The 27700-nt window shown below is 40.1% G+C and overlaps 1 protein-coding gene and 1 long non-coding RNA gene across 5 annotated transcripts; one reads left to right on the top strand and one right to left on the bottom strand.

The window, feature by feature from the left end:
• The first annotated feature begins 194 nt into the window (after positions 1 to 194).
• LOC6039948 (1-phosphatidylinositol 4,5-bisphosphate phosphodiesterase gamma-1) lies at positions 195 to 19770 on the top strand. 4 transcript variants are annotated; one of them, XM_038252202.1, is made up of 15 exons: positions 195 to 319; positions 438 to 519; positions 581 to 722; positions 789 to 901; positions 974 to 1678; positions 10519 to 11228; positions 11304 to 11561; positions 11640 to 11754; positions 11816 to 11997; positions 12055 to 12238; positions 12294 to 12591; positions 18072 to 18830; positions 18890 to 19029; positions 19086 to 19196; positions 19269 to 19770. In XM_038252202.1, the coding sequence occupies exons 3-15, from the start codon at positions 689 to 691 to the stop codon at positions 19311 to 19313; spliced, it is 3654 nt and encodes a 1217-aa protein (XP_038108130.1). In that variant the 5' UTR covers positions 195 to 319; positions 438 to 519; positions 581 to 688; the 3' UTR covers positions 19314 to 19770. The 4 variants fall into 4 exon arrangements, with proteins under 4 accessions (XP_038108130.1, XP_038108128.1, XP_038108129.1 ...); XM_038252200.1 differs by having other exon boundaries at positions 576 to 722; XM_038252201.1 differs by lacking the exon at positions 438 to 519 and having other exon boundaries at positions 576 to 722.
• Positions 5801 to 6776, bottom strand: LOC119766727. Its single transcript, XR_005277080.1, has 2 exons — positions 6672 to 6776; positions 5801 to 6206 (listed from the first exon to the last, which is right to left on the bottom strand). It is a non-coding gene; the product is annotated as an uncharacterized LOC119766727 (long non-coding RNA).
• Positions 19771 to 27700: the final 7930 nt, after the last annotated feature.

Genomic DNA, 27700 nt, shown 5'->3' with positions numbered 1-27700 from the left:
AACTGAAAATCACACTTTGCTGAGTTCGTTTTCGCACTTTTTCATACGATTTTTTCAGTAAAAGTGCGAAAACGAACTCAGCAAAGTGCGATTTTCAGTTACAGTGTACAAAAGAAAGCGTTACGTCGTGCTTGTTTGCTCCCTTGAAATTTACCCCTGTTTCGACTCAATTTCACACAACGTGCACAAAGAAACTCACTTTCTCGTGTTTGACAGACGTTTCGTGATGGTGCTGTAGCAGTGTGCGCATAAAATGGGCAACAAATAGCCTTTTTCTGCTCTTTTGCGGTGATATTTTGTTGAATAGTGCTGATTTTAAGTGAGTTTTGTTGAGTGAAAATGAAATTTAGTTTGCAGCATCTGCACGGAGTTTGATTTTCGCAGTCCAAAGATTTTCATTTTACTCGTTTTCTTCCGTCCGTCGTCGCCTACTGAAGTTGACGTTTGAAAGTCACGCGTGGGTGTATGGGTGCGTGTGCGTGCAAGCGAGACGGAACGATCAGTGTTTTGGTTTTGCGCGTACGTAAACAAACGAGTTGTGATTTTTTTTTTTTGCTGAATGATTTTTATCGCAGCGAAGCAGCTGCAACGGAACTTGAACACTTTTATCGCCATCATTCGCAATCGGAGCTCTCGCGAGGGTGCATGAAACGTATCTGTCGTCGTCGTTCGAGTCGAGTGTTCCGCGATGAGTTTCAGCAGCATCAGCTTGCCGGGGTTGGGTGAGTTGTTATCAACGGTTGCAGAGGAGCGATGTGAAATTTGAATTTATTTATTTATTTTTGCAGACTCCATGGAGCAAATTGTGTGCAGCCTGGAGCGGGGCACGCTGATCCAAAAGTTTTATCCGCGGCGCAAACCGGAAAAGAAAACGCTGATGCTGCGTCGGGAAACACGACAGGTGAGTGTGCTTCCCACGGTGCGGAACGCGAAACCGGATGTCTCTAATCGGATTTTTTTTCTCCGTCGACAGGTTACGTGGTCATCTCCGACTCAGAACAATCGGGCCAACTTTGAGGGCGCGCTGGAGTTGCGTGAAGTTAAGGAGATTCGCCTCGGCAAGGGATCCAAAGACTTTGAAAAGTGGCCAGAGGAAACGAAAAAGATAGAACTTCGCAAGTGCTTCGTCGTGTACTACGGGAGCGAGTTCAAGCTGCGGTCGCTGTCGGTGGTTGCGCTGTCCGAGAAAGAGTGCGAAATGTGGATCAAAGGGCTAAAGTACATGGTGGCCGATACGATCAATGCGCCGTACTGGCTTCAGGTGGAGCGATGGCTGCGCAAAGAATTCTACGCCATGGAGAATCCGTACGAAACGGTCACCCTGAAGGAGGTGAAATCGTTTCTGCCAAAGGTAAACTGCAAAGTGTCGACGGGGAAGCTCAACGAAATTTTCCACGAGGTAGACTGCCGGCGGCGTAACGTGCTCGGCTTCGACGACTTTACCCGGCTGTATCAAAAATTGATGACCGCGTCCAACACGATCCAGGATTACTTCGACGGGTCCATGCAGTATTCGAAAAATGGCCAGACCGTCACGCTAAAGGAGCTGCAAAAGTTCCTGACCGATGAACAGAACGACCAATCGGCACACGACGAAAAGGCCGTCGCCGGTCTGATCCGCGAGTACGTCCAGGACCCGGTCCGAGATGTGCAGGAACCTTATCTGAAAATTCAGGAGGTAAGAAAACGGACAAATCGATATCGTTATCAGTCGTTTAGTGGAATATTACCCGCGTTGAGTGCATAAAGCAATGCGTTTGTGTGTGTGTGTGTGCGTTAGTTAGAACAACCAATTTGCTCTCGATGCTTAATCAAAGTGCGTAATTAGTGCGTTGCTCAGTCAGGCAGCAACTCCATCGCCGTGCCAACTTATTACTGACAAATTAGAAAGTATAGTGCAAACTGGGGTCAAGGTGACGTGCATCGGAACTACTTCGAATCCCCAATGGGTTTTTTTTTTATTTTGCCTGCATCGTCTTTTCCCATAAGCTTGATTAATTTGTGGTACACTCCACGACGACGACGACTACGACGATGATGATGATGAAGTGTAGGAGTTGGACTCTCATTAGCAAAATGGCCTAATGTGGAAAGGGTTGATGTTTGCGCGCGTTTGTGTGTATGTTTGTACTAGACCTTCCATGGCGCTCTTGGCTTGATTGTTTCTGGTTCTTGCGGGTTCGGGTTTAAATAAACATAATGTTTCGCATAAATTAATATCGATTAGGAGGCACACGGATTGCTTGAAAATTTGGTTGTCTACCATTCTCATCTTTCGTAAACAACTACTTGAAAAAATTACTTGCTAAACTACCTTAGGAATGGAAAGACTCATGGTATCTCAAGAGAACTTCGGAACTATCAGCTTATCGATATACCAAGACACACGACGACCTACGGACGCCTATCGTAGAAAGTTCAATCACCCGACTATTTTGGAAAATTTTGACTTTCATGTGTGTAAATCTGTGTTTAGAGGTAGAATTTTGTGGCTTAGTTGGTAAGAAAACCTGAAATCGGCAAAGATAAATAAATATTTAAATATCACTTAAGTTGCCATAACTTGAGACAGGGTTGCCAATTCTACAAATTGTTGAACTTAATGGAAAGTTCTTACATATCCAACGACAGGGCGCAGGGCGGATGATAGATTGTGGTAGAGTTTTTTTTATAAATACAGAAAGGTACATAATATCGGCATCGCTTAATAAGTGGTCATAATTTGAGATAGAGAAATCAGATTTTTTAATTTCTAAAGTATTTCAATTACGTATTACGGATGATTTGGTGATGTAGTTTAAATTGTGTTCTGACCACTTTTCTGCACTGCCGTTCTACGCATATGTTCCATGTTCAATCGCGTTAATCTCTAGAACGGCAGAGTACATGTTTTAAAAATATTAATCTTGAGACAAGTCTTATCATACCAAATTGTGAAATAACTTAAAATCCTACCAATGTCACCCCGGTTTACGGTACGGCAAACTAAACTTAAAAATGTTATAAAGTCAGAATCATCCAAAAATGACATGGGGCAATTATGGGTAGAACGGCAGGGGAGGCGACATAAACTTTGAAAAATATTTGCAACGGCATAAACTGCTGTGAACATTACCTTTTAGTTTCTAAATATTTTTAAATGCATTTATTGTTTCGGGTTAGACAAATGTCATTTCGGTACAAATTATACATATTTTTTTAAACGGTTTAAAAGACTAAAAAAAAAACAATATTTTTGATTTCTGAGCAAAGTTCAAAAAATCTGAAATTCGAAAATTCAAAAATCAAAAAGCACACAATCTACCATTAGAGAGCTTGGAGCTTAATAGAGAACGGACATCTCAAGCCTGAAGTGCCGATCAAGGCGCGGGAGCTGTCAAGCGGAGGTGCCTATCAAGCAAAATCCTTTGTCTTTTGCTTGATTGGTACCTCCGTTTGACAGTTCTCGTTCTTCGATTGATGCTTTTGGTTTGAGATGCCCGTTCTCTAATAAGCACCAGGCTCTCTATCTACCATCTATATTCTGTTTAGTTTGTTTCACTGATTCTCTAACACGCCTTCTGTTTATTATCGTCCATTTGTTTTTGATTTTATTTTCTTGATTCTCTTATTTCTCAACGCTTTTCCACTCTATTTACTAATTGATGCTGAAACAAACTGCCTGTTTTCCCTTAATTTGGCAGGAATAATTCTAGAGTACTTTTTCAAAAGGTCCTATGTGCAAAAACCTCAATCTGAGAAATTTGATGATAAAGTTTTGGTGCACATTTTTAAATCCCATTCAAACACGTTTGGGTATTTTTCGATTCTGAAAACGCCCAAATGTGTCTAGAGTAATGCTTTTCAAGTGTACATCTCGGGATTATATAAAAGACAAGATTACGCTTAGTTCTGACGCAATTTGGTTCATACAACCTGTGAGTGCACATAGGACACGTTTCATAGAACAATTTTTGCACATAAGACATTGGCATTGGACTATATTCATGTGGCATTGCACATAAAACTTTAACAAATAAAATTTAAATCTCGATTTAAACAAAAACTAAATTTTTGTAATAATAATGTATTTCCAACCCTCTCGCAACGTGTAGGCATCAGCTGATGAAGAGCATGAAATATTTCAATGCCTCCAGCGCGTGAGAGGAGAGAGAAGCCGTTATTTACCAATGAGCGTTCTGTCAGATGGGTGGCGGGTAGGATAATTTACGATGCCAAATTAACCAATGCGCCAATATAAACAATCAATATTGTTTACTTTGGCGCATAGGATAATTTGACATGGTAAATTGTCTTATCCGCCTATCGAGCTGTGAGCGCACATAATACATTTTTAATCTTTCGTTTTGAAAGTTTTTGGCCCAAGTAGTGTAAACATATTATTTAACACTTATAAACAAGTGTTCCGATAGCCCCCCAGCAGCACTGCATGCGCACAACTTTTATGCCAAAGTGATTACCACGTCACGGATTATTACCATGTCCGATTATCACGTCACAGTCTCACGTACCCCCCTCTCCCTTGTCACACTTGCGACAACTCTCCACCCCCTTAGAGCGTGACGTACTTTATGGATGACGCCTACGGCCTAACGAAGGATGCAAGATGTTGATTCTGGAGCGGCCCTGAGAACCTTGCTCTTCGCCAAAGAATTATTCCGATCTCAGGGGGATCTCCGAACGGGTTCTACGGCTGTTGCTTGGCCGAGGGGTGAGGTCAGCTTGGGACTTGAAGAGCGCAAGTCGCACAAAACTGGAATCAATTGCGTTGATCGAGATGCTTATGCGGCGGTCCGAATCGCGCGCCTCGAAGTCATGTCCCCGAGCAAGTCCAGGATCTCATCCGAGTACTGGGTAAAGTGCTCGTATGAATCGAACGCCGCTAAACTGCCAGGGCCATGAACGAGTCGGTTAGGTTGCCGACTTGATACCGTTTGGGAGGAGTCTGGAAAAACGGAAAACATCGGGTCACAAAAAAACAGAGGCACAGAAGAAAAACACTCGTAACGTGCTGTTGGCAGTTCATCAGTGGGACTTTGCCGGACAGCTCCAGATGCTGCAGGCAGGCAAATCATAGGACGAGTACGCCCAATGGACGTAATCCAGCATTGCATTGCAGACTGCACGATAAGAAAGGTAGAAACGAGTAGTCGTAGAAAGGACGAAAGGTAGTCGTGCGGAATATCCAAGATGGAAACATCCGAAAAGATCAACCACTGCAGGTTTTCGTGCTCTTAGACAGACAGATGGACTTTATCTGGTTGTGACGTAGTTCTTAAGCTGGCTGATGAGCAGCTATTAGGACCTGTCGAGCGCGAAGAGTCACAAGCGATTCTTCAGCGAGGTAAGATCGCTCAGATTAGCAGCAATTCCTCCGTAAAACCAGTTCGTTTATGGCTGGCTGTGAGAAAAGATCATCACGACGACGAAGCCGCGACGCACTTGTCGTAGTGTCCATGCTGGAACTGAAAAACCACGGCGTAGTACTGACAGATCGTGCACGGCCGCCATTCGACCGCGTATTTCGTTACGGTGACGCTGCTCCAGCTGGACGATACCCTGCGTAGTCAGGAACAACACGTCGTGATCGGAGCGCTTCTGCAGAGCCTTTGTTACATACATGTAAATCGATAAAAAAAAAGTCAGAGGTTGGTGTGAGCACACACTTAATTTTATTAAAAAACTGTTATCAGGGCATTAAAATACACATTTTCATCTATTATCAAAACATATTTGAAGACATTTGGTTGTATCACTGCCGAAATATACACAGAAAAAAATATTCCTAATCATCTTTTAGTGGATTCAAAAAAAAATCTGTAATATGACATTTTGTGATTTTCTACATGTATGTAACCCCTTAACCGCCGCAACCTCTATGTTTCCGCCCACTCCGGTGGCCTCAGAAACACTAGTCTCAGCAGCTCGTGCATTTTTGGATTCTCGGACACGTTGTCCCAAGCGGCCCAGACGACCTGCATCTGCGTGCGTAATTATGAGTTTGCCGTTGGCGAAGTTGTTGATAGCCGATCCGCCCGGGTTCCGGCAATCTTAATGTACTCGACGTTCGTCTTGAGGTTCTCTGACAGACCATGACCACGAAGCGGATGGCGCGCTCTTTTTTAAGGTTTCTAGAAGCGTCCTCCGTACCACGTCCGCCGCCGCTTGGTTGGTCGTTGTCGGGGACCAGGTACCGTAAAGCAGTGCTGCGGGTGATGAAAAAGTAGTTTAAGGTTAAGGTTTATTAAATTTAACAGCATAACATTTCCTCCTGAAATGTGTTAACCGGTACCGTGGCCATCCGAAGTCGTCCCTGGCCAAAAGGTGGGATGTTTTCTGGCCTTCCGGATGTTTTTGGTCGGTTCCGTGGCCATCCGGATGGCTTCTCTGTGCAAGAGGGATGATGCTTTTGGCCATCCGGATGGCCACGGAACAGACAAAATCTATCCGGGCGGCCAAAAGCATCCTCCCTTTTGGACAGGGACACCTTCCAGATAGCCACGGAATCAAGAAAACCCATCCGGAAAGCCAAATAATGGCCACGGTACCGGCAAACCCAACCCGAAAGGCCAAACAAATATTCGCCCTCTTGCACAGGGACGCCTTTCGGAGCCGATCCCATGGTCCTGGAATCATCTTTGGGAATCACGGTAATTTTCCACCCTACTTACCGTATTTTTTTGTTGCCGCAATCCTTCGCCCTCCGACACTTTTCTTTAAAAACTCAGACAGTCCACAACAATGATCTGTCCGGGATCCTATCAACCAAAACAAAAACATATTTTATGCTGTTTTATGAGTTGTTTTGGTATGTCATGCTGGGAGTCGTATCCGCCAGATTCGGGAGAGAGAGCTCATTGGTTAAATTTTGCTCTTCTCTTTTGCTGTGTCAGGCATTGAAACATTTCATACTCTCTTACAGCTGACGTCTACACGTTAACCGGAACCTAGGCAAACATTATTTTTAAAAAGATATATGGATATAAAAATCTATCATTACTTTCTAATTATTCAATAAAATGCGTACATACGTCGTTATTATATTAGCGTATGTGCATAATGATTGAAATATATTTAAAATTGTACATAGGTCGATTTGTTATTGTCGTATGTGCATCATTTTACTGAATGCACATAGGACACTGAGAGGTAAAACGACGTAAATTATTTTGTATGAAAATTTAAGAGAATGCTCATAGGTTATTTTGCATTTCGCTAATAATTTTAAAAATTAAATGCTTAAAAGAAATCGGGTTTGAGGATAGTGTAGTTTCGGATATGCAGAACGTCATGCATTGTATAACTCAGTTTGTTTACTTTTGGCGCATAGGACCTTTTGAAAAAGTACTCTAGAATTTTTCATCTACCCTATAAATTGCCCTTATACAGTCTAAGCTGGTTTGTTGCCTCTATTTATTAACTATTGTTAATTTCTTTATCTACTTCATAAATTACTATCTTTCTTTTACTATTGATTCTTCAAATAGTATATTTCTCTCACTGTCCATTGTTTTCAAATCTTCACCCTTTTCTTTAAAACAAATGAAGTTCGAGCTCTTACTTAATTTATGAAATGATCAAAGAATTAACACAAATGTTACTATTGTACTTTTGGTAAACTTTTATAAAATGCTTAGGACCAAAACTTGTAACAAAACACCGCGACAAAAGAAATAGCAACATATAAACACGACTTAACACTAGGAAAGATTTCAGGAGAAAACAATACACAGTAAAATAGCAACTAGTTTTTGAATTCAAACTGAAAATAAAACAGTTTTTGCTTTTTTTTTTGAATTAAATATACTTTATTGAATCTTTCTTATAATAATTACATTTGGTTTACATAATAAGTGGTCAGCTGTGGCTCTTCAGCTTTAGTTTGCTTTTCGTGATTTAAACACTGTTCATTTTTATAACTTGGAAAGTATATGATTTATCATTTTTGTAACACTAGGTACAATGAAGAAAAAAAAATGTTAAGAAAACATAATCTAACCTAAAACTAACTTAAACTTACCATAAACTAAACCAATCCTTGAATCAAGGGGTATTCAGATATAGCACATTTTCCCCTGAATTTACAGTTTTTGCTTTAATGAAAGTTAATAGGTTGACTCATTCCCTTGTGGACCATCATTCAGTGAGGTACTCCTGGATTTTAGCTCCTGAAAAGTGCTTAAAAAGTGCAAAAATGCCTCAGGGCAAGAAAAAGAGGCGGTCCTCACCAGCAGGATCGGCAGATTTGAAGAAGCTAAAGAATGCCGAAGCGCTACCTGCAAAGCCAGGCAGTTTGAGCAAGGACGCTCAAAATTGTCTGCAAACCAGTTCGCTACCCTCCCTGTGGACGTGAGCGAGAAGGAAGAATTTGAACGACGGGAAAAGCTGCCACCCATTTTTGTGAAAACATCGTCATCGGATTCGGTGCGAAAGTGGCTGACCGGGTTTATCAAATCTGGTGCTTTACGAGCTTCCATTCGCTTGTGTGCTGATGGACTCAAAATTGTGCTACCTACCAGAAAGGATTACAACTACGTTCGGGATTTCCTGAACAACACAAAGATTGAATACTACAGCCATGACGATCCAGGTAAACGCCCCATGAAACAGGTCCTCCGTGGCTTGTACGACATGGATGTGAGTGTGCTGAAAGAAGAGCTCAAAACTCTTAAGTTGAACGTTATCGAAGTCTTCAAGATGACGAGACACAACAAGGACATCAAGTATCGTGATCAACTGTACCTGGTTCATCTCGAGAAAGGATCGACAACGCCGTCTGAGCTGAAAGCAGTTCGGGCAATTTTCAACATCATCGTCACTTGGGAACGTTATCGTCCAGTGCACCGTGACTTAACACAGTGTTCGAACTGCTTGCAGTTTGGACATGGTGGAAGGAACTGTTTCATCAAGAGTCGTTGTGCAATCTGCGGAGGTGAGCACAAAACTCAAGCTTGCGAAACAATCAACGAGAACACCGAAGCGAAATGCTTCAATTGCGGCGGCGACCATTCGACCAAGAATCGGAGCTGCCCAAAACGTGCTGAGTTTGTAAAATTCGGCAGCAAGCGACGACGAGGCACCAACCAAATCGTCGCAAAACAACGCCAACTTTCACGGACGTGGATTTTCCTGCTTTGGCGTCACCAGGAGCAGGATCTACTCGAGTGGTTCCAAATCTGCAGCCATTGCCGTTGAATCAGCGGCAAAAGTTGCAGAGAATACAACACCTCCTGGCTTCAGTCAGCAACCGAGGGCAAACCAACCAGCATCAACGGATGAAGGCAGTAGTGACCTGTTTTCACCACAAGAACTTCTGAACATTTTCATCGAGATGACAACAACACTGCGTGGATGCAAAACTCGTGCAGAACAAGTAAGAACTCTTGGAGCATTCATCTTAAAATACAGTTCGTAGTTTACTCGTTCTAGTGATTTTGAATAATTCAATGGATTTATTTTTTTAAGTTTTAGGTTAGGATTAGTTGTTAAAGTGATTTTTTTCTTTTTACCCAAATGTATTCAATTCAATGCAATAATGTAAAACAATTTGAAGGAAATAAATAAATGTGATCAGTTAATAATAAAACGAAAAATACAACAAAGATGAAGAGCATTAGGCCATACCACTTATCATGTAAAAGAAATATAATTATTATAAGAATGTTCAATAAAGACATATTTAATTTCAAAAAAAAAAAAAAAAAAAAGTTAATAGGCGCACTTTAAATGGTTAGGCGCTTATACTTTCATCAACCCCTACGTAATGTGCCACCCCCGGCCGAGTTAAAATGCGTAACCGGAAAAGAAGGTGTGCATGCCTGGCACGAACACTCAAAGCGTGTTCTAGCGTGTTGCTCGTACTGACTCAGAGCAAGGTTGAGATGTAGGTTTAAGGGCAGTGCGTGTTCGTCGGGAACCTAGTGCATAAGATCGGTCAAGGCCCGTTCTTACACTGAAAATTGCGAATTGCGAAGTTAAAATTTATGAAGGTCCAATGCTGACCTACGCTGCGGCGGTCTGGGGCAACTGCGCCAAATCGCACCGTAAGCGACTCCAGGTGAAGCAGAATAAGCTGCTCAAGATGGTGCACAACCTGGACCCGTGGTACCCGACCGACGATCTACACAAGCTGGCCGGCGTCGACACCGTTGACGCAAGCATCGAAAGGGCAACGAGAACCTTCAGGACTTCGTGTGGGATGTCAACGAATCCGCTCATCGAAGCACTCCTCCGCCAACAACTGTGATATTAGTTTTTAAGCCAAACATAGATCTAGGGTTTTTTTCTCAAAAATTATTTTCCCTAAAAGAACACCCAGTTAGCAAAATCTAAACGTAGAAATATGTATCCTCCCTGCAAAGGCTTATGAATTGATCTCAGTTGAAAGGTTCTCCAAATCTCTGAATTGCAAATGTAACATCCTGGAGCAGAACAGTTAAATTCTAATAAAAACACTATTGAATTGAAATTGAAATTTAAGAAGGTAAATAGAAACTAAAATGTGAACCATCTTTACAGTTTATCGACTACCTGTTTTCGCGCCAAAACGAGATATGGAACAAAGAGTGCGACACCGTCTACCAGGACATGAACCGACCCCTGTCGCACTACTGGATCTCTTCGTCGCACAACACCTACCTCACGGGGGACCAGTTTTCTAGCGAATCTTCCGTGGAAGCTTACGCACGTGCTTTGCGTATGGGATGCAGGTGCATCGAGCTGGACTGCTGGGACGGTCCGGACAATATGCCGTTGATCTTCCACGGGCACACGTTCACGACGAAGATTAAGTTTAAGGATGTTATCAAGACGATTAAGGAGCACGCGTTTGTCACGTCGGAATATCCGGTGATACTGTCGATTGAACAGAACTGCTCGCTGGCCCAGCAGCGCAAGATGGCGTACGCGATGCAGGACGTGTTTGGGGATATGCTGTTGACGCAGCAGGTTGAGAAGAATGAGATTCAACTGCCGACGCCGTTCCAGCTGCGCCGGAAGATTATATTGAAGCACAAGAAGCTGCCGGAAAATGGGGCCAAACTGCTGGTGGAGGGTGAGGGAACGGTGCCGAATGATGGAGCGCTGATCCGGGCCGACGAGAACGAGTTGGACATCCGGAACAGCGTGCGAAACGGTATTTTGTATTTGGAAGATCCGGTGGACAAGGTGTGGAATCCGCACTTTTTCGTGCTGACCCAGCACAAGCTGTTTTTCACCGACAGTCAGAGGTGAGTCGAATTGTGTCTAAATTTACGCCATTTTATGTGTTGCCTATAAAAAAAATGCTTGTCCTCCATCGGCAGAATCGAACGGGAAGACGTCCGGGACGACGAGTTTGAGACCAGTTTCTCGCGGCCGAAAGAAAGCGTAACGAACGATGAGTTGCACTTTGGGGAGAACTGGTTTCATGGAAAGTTGTCGGGAGGCCGCGAGGAGGCCGAATCTCTTCTGCGGCAGTACGCTCATCTTGGTGATGGAACGTTTCTCGTGCGGGAGAGTGTCACGTTTGTCGGGGATTACTGTCTGTCGTTCTGGCGCCAAGGAAAGCCCAATCATTGCAGGTGCTGTTTTGTGTCTTGTGATGTCTTTTGACGGGATGGCAGGGTGATGTTACAAGATTGCTTTCGTTTCGATTACAGAATTAAGCTCAAGCAAGACAAGGGCGTCACCAAGTTCTACCTGATGGAGAACAACCTATTCGACAGTTTGTACAGCCTGATTGTGCACTATCGCCAAAACCCCTTGAGAAGTTCGGTGAGTTACGGAAAACAACGCTATAAAGTAAGTTTTGTCAAATCTTGATTCTTTTTCGCAGGAATTCTACATTACGCTGAAGGAGCCGGTTCCACAACCCAACAAGCATGAGAGCAAAGAATGGTACCACCAGAACACGTCCCGCGAGCAGTCCGAAATCATTCTGCACCAGATGCAGAACGACGGTGCCTTCCTGGTGAGACCAAGCGACAAAGGACCGAACGCGTTTGTCATCTCGTTCAGGTTGGTGTGTTGAAATCCCACTTCAAAAGACAGTTTGAAAATTGCTTTTAATTTCAGGGCACACAAAAAGATCAAACACTGTCGCATCGAAGTGGAGGGGCGGCTGTACGGCGTCGGCGGCATGGAGTTCGAAAGCCTGATTGATCTCGTAAACTTTTACATGAAGCATCCGCTGTACAAAAAGGTCAAACTGATCCACCCGATACCGAAGGACATGCTCAAGCGAATCAACACCCTAAATGTAAGAGAAATCGCACTAATTTTCAACACCCAACTAACAATCACCCCTCCAACAGGGTCCGGAGGACAACGGCGCGTACAGCTACATGGATCCGTCGTGCATGGACGAGAAGGTCACGGTGAAGGCTCTCTACGACTACAAAGCCCAGCGGGATGACGAGTTGTCCTTCTGCAAGCATGCCATCATCACGAACGTCGACAAGAAGAGCAACGAGCTATGGTGGACGGGAGATTACGGCGGCAAGAAGCAGCACTACTTCCCGGCGAACTACGTGCAGGAGATTAGCACATGTGACGGGACGAGCGACGACAGCGGCGGCAGCGATTCGCTCATGCTGGGCAGTCTGCAGAAAGGTGGGTTTCATGATTGGGGTGGTCTTTTTATTTCACTGCAACAACACTTGCGTATCTTGGGTAGTCCTCAGGTTTGTAGTTGTCAATAAGGTTCTTTGAGAAATTGTGTTTTTTTGTATCTCCGAGCTATTTCTATTCGTGGCGATCTCTCCCGCCTGCTACCTCACCAGTTGGGGATCAAGCCATCGACCTTCCGCTTACAAAGTAAAATCCGTAAATATTAGTCCACACTGCATCGATTTACAAGCCGCGTACTACTCGATCAATCACGAATAGCTATGGAAGATCATGTAGGATAAACATGATCAGACCCAATCGAACCGTGCAAGCACTGATCATTTTTTCCATTACTTATTTTTATTAGGTCCTCTTAGGTGCTGCGAGGTGTTAGGACCGAGGATCGGTTGGCCAAGCGGGTATTACAGGTCTTGAATCTGGCGCTGTACTCGAAAAAATGCGCCACAGCTCAGCCAAACTGTAGAGCACCTCCCCGGCTTCCTCCTTCGTGGCTTCACTGTCTCGGGCGCCACTGATTCCTCCGGGTTGAGAGATCTGGGATCGATCGATTTTTCGTTCGGAACTGGAGGAATTTCGAATTAATCTTTGACGAACGTACACGCGGTTTTATTTCTACTGCCCGCTCCACCTTTTAGTACGGTATGCTGATCGGAAGGAACGCGGTCAAGAAATGTTGCTCGTTCTTTTCGTGACCCCCCCAAGAAAAGTTGACAGTTCGGTATGAGCGCGATTGACGGTGTGCGCGCTTGAGGTTGTTTCGAGGAAAAAATAGAAAGATTAAAAATATTCAAAAGTTAAAATTAAATAGATTATAAATGTTTATTCAAAAACTTTTAACAACAATTATAAACAAAATGAAGAAATCAATAATTGAACATTTCTTTAAAAAAAAACAGAAAATTAGAAATTCTTAAATTCTTAAACAAGAAAAACTATAATTAAAAAAATATGTAATTATGAAATAAGGAAATTAAAAAAATAAGAAATCAGCGAATTAGGAAATTTGGAAATTATGATATTAGCAAATTAGTAAAATAAAGAAAATTAGGAAATAAGGAAATTATAAAATAAGGAAACAAGGAAATTAAGAAATTAGGAAATAATAAAATTTTGAAATTATTGCGCCTTGCAGCAATTTCTAGAGTTTTGTGTCAATCGTGCTAGGCCTATATTTTTTCATCACACTGCTTTGCAGGACTGAGAACACCATCAAAACAAAACATGTGTACTACATCGACTTCTGACCACAATCTAGTCATCAAGCTGTGGTGGCCGAGGCAGATAAGTCATTGAGATGGTCTGTTAAAGGTTCCTGGATCGATTCTTGTGGTTGCCACTGTTAAGTTTTTTTGGTGGTTTATTTTTTTTTCTAATGAGTTCGAGGGCATAATTATATCGACTATCTCGAGCTATGTTCAATGAGTCAGTAAACGGTACCATTATTATCTCGACCCGAGGCCATGAATTGACTGAAAACCTGGCTAAAAACCAATGGATTGTAGACGAAAGAAGCCTTTTTTTTATTTTTCGGTAAAAACAGTACTAAATTCTCTTAACTATCGTATTTATGGTAGAACCGGGAAGAACATTTTTTTCGAAAGACTTTATTAGACAGGATTACATGTCCTACATACTGCCGTTCTACGCATAATTGTCCCATGTCAGTTTTGGTTGATTTTGACTTTATGACATTTCTAAGTTTAGTTTGATGTGTACTTTAAGAAAAACACATAAAATCTGGTACTTTGTTCGGAAACTCATGAAAAACAACACCAAGTCTGTTTGTCCCATCGTTAAACTTCTACGCATAATTGTCCCACCAAGTATTTTCTTACACGGAATCATTAGTTTTACTAAACATTATGTCTTGTTTACCTTTTGTAAAGCAAGATAATCACAAATAAAGGTGATAAACTGCTAACTGGGATGATTAGGGACACATAGGGCGAATAGGAACCCACGGGACAATTATGCGTAGAAACACAGAAATCGGTCGAAAAATTTCAATCGCGTTTTTCTCAGTTGCACTTTTTTGAACATGGGACAATTATGCGTAGAACGGCAGTATAGCATTGGTAAAAAGTTTGAACAAACTCCAGGGTAGCCAATGATAACAAATCGCCCTCTCCGACGGCGAAACTCCGGACATCTGTCTATCTCAGATTGATCCGCATGGGTAGCTTGAATCCCGGGCAGTTGCTTCTGCTCCGCCGTCTGTCACCTTCCCATCCCCTTCCCCAGGACCATAGAGGACGATAACTACTGGCATTCATCGCCATGAAGGGACCCCTCTTAGCAGCGCCGGATCAGCCGGATGTTGTACCGATCCAACAAGTAGTGAAGACGTTCGCTGGTTGTCCACCATCCGCCCAGCAAAAAGACAAAAATTCACGTAAGTCAAGATCCCGGCGCAACACCGCTGCATCCCGGTACCGAAGACCACGATTCCTCAGTCGAAACAAGACGTTGTCCCTCCACTTAGCCGGTCCAAACACTTTTTCGAGCTTTTTGAACTTCCAAAAATAAACAAATAAATAAACAGTCTGCCATAGCAACGGATATCGTCGTCATCACTGTGAAGAAAAATCACTGTGATGAAAAAATACTGTGATGAAAATAATTGCGCAAGACTCTAGTAAAGTGCAAAATGCGCAATAGGAAACTAGGAAATTAAGAAGTTAGGGAGTTAGGAAGTTAAGAAATTAGGAAATTAGGAGTTTAAGTTAGGAAGTTAAGGAAATTAGTAAATTTGGAAAATTAGGAAATTAGGAGTTTAGGAAGTTAAGGAAATTAGTAAATTTGGAAATACGGAAGTCAGGAAATTTGGATTTATTAAATAAGGCTGGTACAAATTGGATACAAGTGTTTAATTTTTTTTCCTGAATTCTTAAATTCCTAATTTCCTAAATTCCTAAATTCTTAAATTCTTAAATTCTTAAATTCTTAAATTCTTAAATTCTTAAATTCTTAAATTCTTAAATTCTTAAATTCTTAAATTCTTAAATTCTTAAATTCTTAAATTCTTAAATTCTTAAATTCTTAAATTCTTAAATTCTTAAATTCTTAAATTCTTAAATTCTTAAATTCTTAAATTCAAATTCTTAAATTCTTAAATTATTAAATTCTGAAATTCTTAAATTCTTAAATTCTTAAATTCTTAAATTCTTAAATTCTTAAATTCTTAAATTCTTAAATTCTTAAATTCTTAAATTCTTAAATTCTTAAATTCTTAAATTCTTAAATTCTTAAATTCTTAAATTCTTAAATTCTTAAATTCTTAAATTCTTAAATTCTTAAATTCTTAAATTCTTAAATTCTTAAATTCTTAAATTCTTAAATTCTTAAATTCTTAAATTCTTAAATTCTTAAATTCTTAAATTCTTAAATTCTTAAATTCTTAAATTCTTAAATTCTTAAATTCTTAAATTCTTAAATTCTTAAATTCTTAAATTCTTAAATTCTTAAATTCTTAAATTTTAAATTCTTAAATTCTTAAATTCTTAAATTCTTAAATTCTTAAATTCTTAAATTCTTAAATTCTTAAATTCTTAAATTCTTAAATTCTTAAATTCTTAAATTCTTAAATTCTTAAATTCTTAAATTCTTAAATTCTTAAATTCTTAAATTCTTAAATTCTTAAATTTTAAATTCTTAAATTCTTAAATTCTTAAATTCTTAAATTCTTAAATTCTTAAATTCTTAAATTCTTAAATTCTTAAATTCTTAAATTCTTAAATTCTTAAATTCTTAAATTCTTAAATTCTTAAATTCATAAATTCTTAATTTTTCATTCTAGATTTTCTTAATTTTTGAAGAAATGGAGTTTTTGATTGTTATAATTTCGAGGTTTTCTTAAATTTGTAATTACGAATTTCTATGTTTCAGATTTTTAAAACCTTTGACATTTCGACTTGTACATTCGTTCCGAGTTTTAACATTTTTGAGCGATTGAATTACAATTTTTTATAATTTATAATTTTTGTTGAAATTTTCTTTATTATTTAAAAAAAGTTATTTGAAATTTCTGAAATGTTTGATTTTTCATATTTTTGAACTTGTTGTTAGGTTGGATTTCAAAATTTCAGATTATTATTGTATTTTCAGTAAGAACATAGACATTTGTATGATTATTGTCAAGTTTAATTTCACTCTGATTTACTGCATTTTGGTCCCGCGAGTGTGGATCAATCGGACAGCGCAGGGGACTCGTAATATAGAGTACTGGTGGGTACTAGCAATAAATAGTTGGTGACACGATGGCCGACATCTATAAAGACAACTTCTTTTTTTTACTCCATTTCGACCAAAAAACTAAATCTGTTCTTTAAATTTCAATATTCTGCATTTTGAGATTCGGCGGGAATTTTAAATATTATTATATCCAATACAAAATTATTTAAACGTTTGTAGTTATCAGTTGCATTCAAAAAAGAAAATGGCAACTACGTCCTAAAATGAAGCTTAGATTGCTGATATTATTGTTTACAGCGATAAAGCTTATTTTTCTGAGTACAATGACCCTTTGAACGACCACAAAGAGTTTAAAATTGATTTTTAAATCAATTTTGAAAAATTAACCTCGCGGTCCTTCTTGACAGAAAAGTTCCTACTTGACAGCTCGTTACAAGGGGACCATAGTTGATCCATCGAAAAAAAGTTGTCTCGTCATTTTTTTTCGCTTAAAAATGAAAAAAAGTTATCAGAAATGGTTTTTGATCGTGTTTTTCACCGTTATACATAAAAATTGAAATAGGGCTTTAGTACCCAATTCTTTGATTTTTCATCAAAACATATTGCAAATAAGCACCGCGCGAAGAAACGTCAAACGCAATCTTTCCGTTTCTGTTACTTTTCAGCTGCGTACCGCTTAAGAAAAATCTTTTCGTGACCCTTTCCTTGACCGTTTCTTGGGCGTTTTTTTATATGGAGTTTTGCGTTCCTTCCGATCAGCATACCAGCCATTTACAGCGTCGTCTTCACAATCCTGTAAAAGGCCGTGGAGTTCTTTACCGCCAAAGGTGGTTGATTTTGTTTACCTGCCGACTGGCCGGGTGGTGGGACCGCCGGGACGTCTCCTCCTCCTGCTGGGCTGGCGTATTGTTGTTGTTTTTGTTTTCCGCTGAAGCAGATTCTGCTCTACTTTTCCTTCTCCGACGATAGCTCCGTTGACCTCAAGGGACTTCTTCCGCTTCCGATTTCCGCCTAAAGGCTAGTCGTCGTACCGGGCAACGTGGTGCAAACCCGTAATGCTATGCTAGTAAGGACTGCTCCTTTTCAATTACTACAATTAGAGTTCAAGAGTTTTTTATTATTATGTATATGGCTTTGACAAACTTAATTCCACCAGCTCTGAAGCAATAGATTTGTCATGATTCATACAACACGCTTCAACAACGTTATTCGTAAGAAAAAAAAATTACAAATGAATTAGAAAAATAGAAACAAATATTCGTTTTCTACAGGTTCCCTTGACGTGCACGGTGCCGTAGTGGAGCTTACGCGCGGTCCACACCAGGAGTTGGAGCGCATCCTACGCATTCAGAATCCCTCGATGCAAAACGTGTTCGAGATCGGGGTGCAAACCAAGGAGCAAGCCATCGATTGGTGTAACGCTATCAAGGAGGCCGCCCAGAATGCCAGCGCCCTCGAGGACGAACGTCGCAGGATGGAGCGCAACTCGCGGGTGGCGAAGGAGATGTCCGACATGATTATCTACTGCCGAAGTGTTCCCTTCAAGAACTTGGGCTGGGTGTTTTACGAGATGTCCAGTTTTCCAGAAACCAAAGCCGAAAAGTATTTCTTGCAGCAGGAAACGAGAATGTTCGTCCGGTACCATCGGAACCAGATCAGCCGGGTTTATCCGAAAGGACAACGCTTGGACTCGTCCAATTACCACCCGATAGCGCTGTGGAACACCGGATCTCAGATGATTGCGCTGAACTATCAAACGCCAGACAAGCCGATGCAGTTGAATCAGGCCAAGTTTAGGGACAACGGCGCTTGCGGGTACATTTTAAAGCCGGATTTTATGTTTAGAGACGAGTTCGATCCGAATGATCCAAACTGTCTGATTGGGGTTGATGAGAAGGTTATTAACATTCGCATCATCGGGGCGCGGCATCTCTGCAAAGGAGGTCGAAACATTGCGAGTCCGCTGGTCGAGGTAGAACTGCTGGGAGCTTCCTTTGACAACGGAGTCAAGCATCGAACCAGGGCAGTCGGTAAGTTGAGCGTCTGTACGTGGATAATTTCAGCAAACTTAATGATCTCTCTCTTGCAGCGGACAACGGCTTCAACCCGATTTGGAACGAGATTTGCGAGTTCAGAGTTATGAACCCTTACTTTGCCATGCTGCGCTTTGAAGTGCAGGACGAGGACATGTTTGGCGAGCCCAACTTTATCGGGCAAGCGGTGTATCCGGTAAGATTGGATCCTCTGACCATTAGACTTTCACTAACTAAACTTCTATCGCACAGATCAATGCGCTGCGAACCGGGTACCGAAGCGTTTGCCTGCGCAACAAGTACAGCGAGGAGATGGAGCTGGCAACCCTGCTTGTTCACATTAGTATTCGAACCAACGAACAGGTGAGTGAAGCGTAATCGCTTATTTGTTGCACATGACTACAAACGGTTTGTACTTTCACGCTGCTGCTGCAGAACGGAAACAATGGCGTTGTGGCGGCGGCGGCGACGTTCAGCTAGGGACAGCACCACCGCAAAACTACAGTCAATTTTGATAGAAAAAGTGAATACAGTCAGGTTTCATCAAACGGATTAATTTATAGAGCGACACACGCACACTTTTATTAAGTGATTGAAAAGACTTTACAACTGCAAAGTATTATTTATTGACAGAGATGCATTTTGATTACGACCAAAATGAACAAACAGAAGTTTTTAAGAGTGCCTAAAAGTAGTGAAACTAAAACTTTTTGGATCGAAAATAACGTATAGATATATTTTCCTAAGAGTGCGCGTATTTGTTAACTAAGTGGATATGATATGTGAGACTTGTTTTTCATATGTGTTTAGATGATCTTCCAGTGTGTTGTTGTTTCATGTTATAGTAAGATAACGAAATTTATCAAACCATTGACATTTTGTCAAGTAAATATACGGTTATTGTTTTACACGAAATAAATGAATTTTAAACCCTTAACATTCTGAGTTTTTCGTTGCTTTGTTTGATATTGTTCTTCTTAGATTTGTCGAGTCGATTCTGCGTTTTCAGGCGGATTGGCTGGTCGGAACAGCGCAGCAGATTTTATCAATGATGAGCTTAGACGGGACTCCAAACGAGGAAAATAATCGCTAGAAGTTTGCAATTGGTGATGTTCAAGGAGTTACGAAAGCGACCTATTACGCTGGCATGGCAAGTATTATTTTTGAAAAGATTATTATTGTTAAATAACATTTCCTGTACATAATAATTCATCCACTGCGTACTGCTTTATTCATCAGTGATATATCCCTTCCAAATCCGGATATCGTGGAGGCTTTATAGCTTCGTATAAACCAACTACCGCTCATTTTTTTTTGAAAATATTTATTTTTCCCTCCTAAGGTTTCCTTTTGTTTTACGTAAAACTTTACATCGCTTGTTTTATGTTTTCTTGTTTAATTTTTAGTATTTTAATTTGCATTTGTATTGTTTAGTTTATGTTTGTTTTTGGTAGTATTTGGCCTATTCTACCACCGCCTATCATTACATTTTGCCTATCTATTTTTTTTTTCATGTTTTTACAGTCACTTTTTCATTTTTTTGCTATAGAATGGCACCATTATCATTTGAATTGTAAAAAAAAATGCGTAGATGCCTAGTCTGGGACACTACAGAAATGACTGCATACTTCTTTTTAACATAAAATGTAGAAAATGTTGGAAAAAAAACACAGCCAAAGTTGACCCCTAAAAAAATCCTTTTTTTCAAAAATTGGCAAATTCACATAATGCTTTTTAAAGATCAAAAATTGGTTGAAAATGGATTTTGGCGATATTTTAAATCGAAGCCCGTCTAAAGGCGGGGTTGGGTTGTAGAGAGTTAAACTTTATAATGGCGTAAAAGCCATTGGTAAACAAAGCCCTTTTTGCATTGGTATTCGAACTATTTACGAAAAACCAAACCGTAGAAGTCCTAACCCCAATACATTTCAACTGTATCACCTTACCAAGAACACACAAGTGATTGACATATATGTTTATGACATATATGTTTGTGTAACATGCCATTAGAAGAAAGTCTTTTGGTCTAATACACTGAATGAAAGGCACATAGTAATGTCACATGTTTTACAGATGAATCTGCCCCATTCGACTTCGTATGCACGCAGAAAAATAAGGCATATTTGAATCAACAAAACGTTTTGTTGATTTGAAAATCGTGATTTTTGTTGAATCAACGCTAAACGTCAAAGCAGCTTTTTCAAAACAACAAAAGACTTTTGTGGAATTGAGAAAATCAAAGTTTGTTTCAACGCAAAATTGGCGTTGTTGCCTGCAAATTACCTAAAAATTTTATATTTTTGCACTGAAGGTAAGAGAAAACAAGAGGAAATCAATACAATTGGTTGAAATTAATGCGGATTAAAATTATTTTTCCAGCAAATCAGGTTCCGGTCACAGGTCGTCAGAGTAATCTGCTCCGGACAAAAGATTGCAAGCGGTATTTTTTTTCGAGAATCACCATGGACATCAAGGGCGGCCTACGTATCCGCCAGCTGCCGGATCGAGAAGTGTTTAATAGTCTTGGTCATTTTTATTCGGCCAGCTTGAACCCGTTTTTGTATGAGGTTGACCGTGACGTTACACCGGCCTAGCAGGGCGTAATTGTCGAGCACCTCGCAGGTTATGTATGGCACAGATCAGCACAACGCCGTCGGAACCTGGTCCGCATACTTCAAAGCAGCAGTGAATGTTTATTGTCAGTGAAATGTGTGATTTTATACAATTAATCCAAAAGATGTTTTGAATTAGAAAAATAAAATTTATTTATGTATGAAACCGTGGAATAATTTAATGTCAAAAAGTAAGAAAACCCCTCTCTTTGTTTTGCACATCCGAATAACATTATAAAACCATTTGATTTACACTACAAACTCATTTAACATTAATATGAAAAGCATTTCAAATTCACCAGCATCGTCACGTGAAGTTAACGTCTTTTGCTTTTGAACTAACCGCGTCGCGCAATGAAAATTTTCCAAGTCAAGTGATTTGCACATGACATTCATATGTAAAGTCGTATGGGGCCGATTTACGTGTGAAACATGTGATATTGCTGTGGGCCTTTCTTTCAGTGAAGTTTTGGCCGTATCGAGAAATTAAAAGTGAGAGTGTGTGTAACATGGAGTTAAACTTTCTGTGCAGTTGCTGTGAAGGTTCCCATGGCACTTTGAAAAATTTAACTCCATGTTGCACGCACACAGTCTCACTTTTAATTTCTCGATTGGCCTCATTATACACTGAAAGAAACCAGCATAGTAATCTCAAGTGATTTTTCACGTGAGAGTCTCCAAAAATCAAAACGATAAATTCTCGTGCTTTTCCCATGGCCCTCACATGTTTTACATTTCAAATGGATGTGAAAATAATTTAAAGCCAGCTGATCGTTAGCGAGAAAACTTCCACTCTTTTTTCGCATGAATTTCACTTCAGGTTCAAATGAATTTCACATCGATTGGCCCCATTCGACATTTCCTTTGATTTCGAAGTGAAAAATGTGTTTGGGGAAAAATTCTTCATTAGTAAGATGGCCACGGACGATGGTGGTGCAAAATTTGCACAAATTTCCTGAATTAGTTCAAATATTGTGGTTTGAATTTGAGCTTTAGCGATGGTGGTGAGAAAAAAGAAAGGAAACCGTTTGGTTTTACGAATTTAATGCAGATTAAGTTTTTTTTTAGAAGAGCAAATTTCGGCTAACGATCATACTTGGAATCTGCTTCTGATTTGGAGTTACAAGGTTGCAAGCGGAGCTCGGTTCCGACGGTGTTATACGGATCTATCAAAAGTGGCGCAAGTTTTGGCACACGTTATCATCGAGGCGCTCAAATATTATGCCCTGCTGGACCGGTGAACCGGTCAAGTCGTTTCGAGAGGGCTCAAGCTGGCCGAGCAAAAATGCCCCAAGACAATCAAGTATTTCTCGATCCGGCAGAAGGCCGATTCGTAGCCCATCCTTGATGTCCATTGTGAATCTCGAGAAGCTCCGCTTGCAACCTTTTAATCGGGCTTATGCTGGTCCACATTCTTCAACGCAGCGTAACAGTAAACGTGTTATATTATTGAAGTGAAATGTGTGTTGTTATGTTATACAAATATTTCAAAAATAAATTGATAAAAAAGTTGTATTTAAATGAATACTTTTATTGTTTTAAACACCTAAAAACCACTAGAAAATCATTTGTTTTCCAATAAAAATCATTCAAAATTTATGAGAGAAGCTTTCCAAATTCATGTGTGTCGTCAAATGAAGTTAACGTGTTTTTCATTTGAATTTACCATGTGTTGCTATGAAAATTGTGTATGTGATTTACACATGACATTCACATGCGAAGTCGAATGGGGCGGATTCATGTGGAAAACATGTGATGTTACTATGTGCCTTTCTTTCAGTGTTTGATTCGTCTTGGGATCCCATAAGTCGCTATTGAAATTGATAAGATTTAGTAAAGCATATCAAAAGTTATGCTTAAAAACTGCTACTTATAAATTTCACAATATGCCAAAAAGAGTGGTTTTTGCATGGAAACCTGCCATATTATATATTTTTAGAAAGGTTCTGAAATGTCCTTTCTTGTGGATTAAGAATTTTCATGATTTGATTTACCTATCTAAAATTACAAGCAGTTTAAAAAATGCTCTGAATTTACATAACCTCAATCCATTTCCCCACGGCAGTGAATGTACAATCTTTACAATAAGTCTATAGGCAGTCTTTATTTTTTTACTCATCACTTATTTTTATTAGGACCTCTTTGGTGCTGCGAATACTTTAGGAGCGATCCATAAACCATGTGGACTTTAAGGGGGTTGGAATCACTCTATAAATGAGAGGAAGGCACTAACCATTAAGTAACGTTTTTAAATAATATGGTCATGACACATTCTGCCGTGGGTGGGGTTTTTTTATCTTTGCGAAAATTGAACAATTTCGATCTACCCTGTTGCATTAAACGGGAAATTAATCCTATTAGGCTGGTATGCAGATCGGAAGGAAAGGGGTCAAGAAACAGCTTTACGAACAGCAGAACAAAGGAGAGGAAACGATTTCTTGGGGCTTTTCTTCACCCTCTCTGGCTTGCTTTCGCTGCCGCTGCTGCCCATTTGATTTTTTGTTCTTGACCGGTTCCTTCCGAAGTGCGTATCAGGTTTTACGCCTACTCGATTTGGAGGTTAGAAGGAGTGCACATGGACTTAGCACAGTTCGATGCGGTAGTCGATTTTGTTCGGAGAAATTCGTCGACAATGGACCATTTCCATTCGAGCAGTTTTTGCTTTTTTCTACAATGTAATCCTAATGGGAGAACTGTCATTTCTACCACTCGAATCCGGTGTTCCATTGACGAACACCATGTAAACAGTGCACACGAGCTGTCAAATGACGTCACGGTGTAAAACCTGATACCGCTATTACCCAGTCAAATCAATCCGAATTCTGAAACGGAATCTAATTAGAATCGTATACAATTTCGTTTCAGAATTCGGATTGATTTGACTGGGTAGGTTTTACAGCGTGACGTCACGAGCGCACACGCACACACATTTTTGCTGAGACACACGTGCAAAAATGTAAACAGTGCAGCCAAGCTGTCAAATTTCTAACCTAAAAGTGTAGTCGGCGTAAAACCTTATTATCAGGATATGATCAGCTTTGGAAAAATGGTTCCTATCCACCGGGGATATGTTGGGTTTTCGGAGGTGGTTTTGAGACAACCGGACCCTAAGATGACAGTTTTCGTGAGTTGGGCGTATTCACCGACAGATGGCAAGAGGGCCTCGTCGGAGCCCGCCCATCAAATACGCAACTCAAAATTTGCATAGGAAACTTTTTTTTCGTAACGGCTTTTGCGGCACGCTCACTTTAACTGTTGTAGACTAATATTTGAACGTGGCGTATCTCGTATCTCTAAACAAGTGGGCCTAAGATGGCGGCCTTCGATATTATCTAGCCAAACTTTTGAAAATCGCGAATAGTTTAAATAAATAAAGTTTTTGCCTTGTTTTGGTTTAAAACGACAAAGTATGCATTCTGGAATCATTTTCTTTAAAAACTAGTTTAGAGATACGCCACGTTCAAATCTTAGTCTAGAACAGTTGAAGTGAGCGTGCCGCAAAAGTCGTCATGAAAAAAAAGTTTCCTATGCTAATTTTGAGTTGCGTTTTTGATGGGCGGACTCCGACGAGGCCTACTTGTCATCTGTCGGTGAACACGCGCAACTCACGAAAACTGTCATCTTAGGGTGCGGTTGGGTACGCTCAGTTTGTATGGAAGCTGTCAACATGCTCCCGGGCTGTTTTGAGATGGTTTTTTTTTGCTGATTGAGGTGCTTGAAATCATGATATTATGGTTTATTGCATTTAATACTACACTTGAGTCTAATGTGGAGTTTATAAATCATTGAAAGTTTATTAAAGTTTATTTCAGAAGCCTGAAACTATGTACACTCAACCCCCGGTGGTTGGTCACTTTATCATTTGACACTTTTTTTAGTTTGTACCCCGTTGGTTTTTTTGCTACCCCGTTGGTTGGTCAAAGTCAAACTAAAAAGTGACGAACTGTCACTTTTTACACGGCGCTCACACACACTATCAAAACAACCGTTTGGTAGTGTGTGTGAACCCCGTGTAAAAGGGGTGTCAAACTAAAAAGTGACCCCGTTCGTTTAACGACAGTTGGTGTCAAACCATCGGGGTTTGAGTGTAGAATCTAATTATAACATCTATTTTTCCATTAAATTAAGTTTTTTTTCCACTGGTATACTTGCTAGGAGAATGTATCTCATATATCTGTGATCACCTTTCAGCTTTGCCGTGGTTATTTAAAAAAGTTTGTCTTTTGAATTTGTAAGCACACGCTCAGTATCTCAAACTGTGCTACCAACATCCTCTGTGGCCGACAGATTAAAGGGCATCTGTTTGAAACCACGAACTGCGCTTTCGTTGATTTGCCAGTGCCTAAATCAATTTTAGATCGGATATTAGACTAAAGCCATGAGCGGAGACGGGCGGAACTAAACGATAATCACTATTTGACGAGCTGTAAAATCTGCATCTGCACACCACAAACGTGCGAGCTGGGCTGGGGGTGTTGAAAATTTGATGGAAAGCAATCAATTTGAAGGAATCATTCTGCGGATCAAATATAGTTATAAAGTTGTAGGTTTACGGCGATTGCTACAAATTCTCCATGCATCATTTACTCGAATTCAGTTGACCACCGGCCGAGTGTGAGGTTTGCGGCATAGTTTCCTTTTTATTGCTAAACTGTGTTGAATCAATTTGGGGGTGCAGATGCAAAAAAAAAAAAAAAACCATTGCCTACCGGCTGGTGCGATGCTGCGGATAACCCAGCCAAACCAATCCAGTAGGGGAGAGATAAATAGCGTCGTCTGTCTGATGTTCTGGGCTGGACAGCGGTCAGACGGACAGACCAATGGAAGTTCATACATCAAACATAACACCTTTTTTGCCTCGTTCCACGTGCAGCCTTCTATATCTGAATGGTGGGCAGTTCGTCGTGCACAGTAGCAGTTAATTTATAACTTCCAGTTTCCATTGATTCGGGAGACAAAAGTCAACCGGGAGTTGGCCCACGCCGCCGGCCATTGTCCGTAGAAATTTGTCAAGCTTCGTTTATTGCCCTTTTTACGCCGCATTATTATTGGATCCTTCTCTCTTTTTTGCGGAATGTTTGCCACCATGCTTTGCGAAATTTTGTGCTGGCCAATCGTACAATGATCTACTATATACGGCTCGTTTCCGATTTTTGATGAATTATGTCGCCATCAAGAGTGTGGGCATCATCTTTTTGGATTTTCTGTCGGAAGTGGTTTGATCGATGAGCTGATCAGTTTTTATGCGTCTCAATTCATAGGTGGCACGTGGTACTGGATGAATAGATTTATTGGAGGAAAATTTATTGACTGTGAAATCGTTTTCATTTGTATGAAATCAACACCTTCGCCCACAAGACCGTGTCCAAATTCTCTGTCAGCTTTGACAAAATCTGATTTTAGCCGAACCTCTTTGGGTGAGTTTTTTCGATGTTCTACAGAATGTTTCGCACATTTTAAACTAATTTTCGGCAAAATGTCTAAAGTTGTTCAATTTTCATTGTTTTCATTATAAAATGGTTATTATGTCATTGCTACTTCTCTGAATAAAAAAATAATGCTGGGAAATATTTGGACTGCAAGTTAACGCGAAACATAAATAGGGGACAACTGGCATATTAGTTTACATTAATTTAAGGTAAAAACGATTCAAAATATTTGGAGATACGACAACACTAATTCAATACAAAGCATTTTTTTTTATTTGAGCCACCATGCGTCTACACCAGTGGTTCTCAACCTTTAATTCCCTCCTTGGATGATCTTCAAGAACTTCATTCCTCCCTTTTAATATCCAGATAATTGTTATCATTGTAAAAATTTCATAATTTTGGCATTAATGTTTGCAAAAAGATTGGGTCTCTTATTTAAGTACCTGGGCACGAATGATGTATTTTTTTATCAATCATCACAAAAAAACATGAGAAAGCTATCATTATTATTATTGTTTTTTATTTGACTGGGTAGTGTAAGCTCCAAAGGTAAAAAAAAGTACAGACAAAGATTTACATATTTTACAAAAACCAAAAATTACCAAATTCCCGCCCAGGGGGGAATTCCTCACTGGTTGAGAAACAATGGTCTACACGCATGAAAATACTTTTTTGTGAACTCATTACTGATTGTCGCTCGTGCATTTTGGGCTAATAAAAAAATGAAATAACAAGCCATGCTCTCTGAAATAGTAGTTAATGCAACAAGTTGCAAAAAGAGGATTTTTTCAGCACGAGTCGTACATTTATCCAACGAGGTTCA

Source organism: Culex quinquefasciatus, chromosome 2 (assembly GCF_015732765.1).
Source record: "Culex quinquefasciatus strain JHB chromosome 2, VPISU_Cqui_1.0_pri_paternal, whole genome shotgun sequence".
Lineage (NCBI taxonomy): Eukaryota > Metazoa > Arthropoda > Insecta > Diptera > Culicidae > Culex > Culex quinquefasciatus.
The sequence above is the reverse complement of the archived record's forward strand: the minus strand, read 5'-3'. Positions and strand labels throughout refer to the sequence as shown.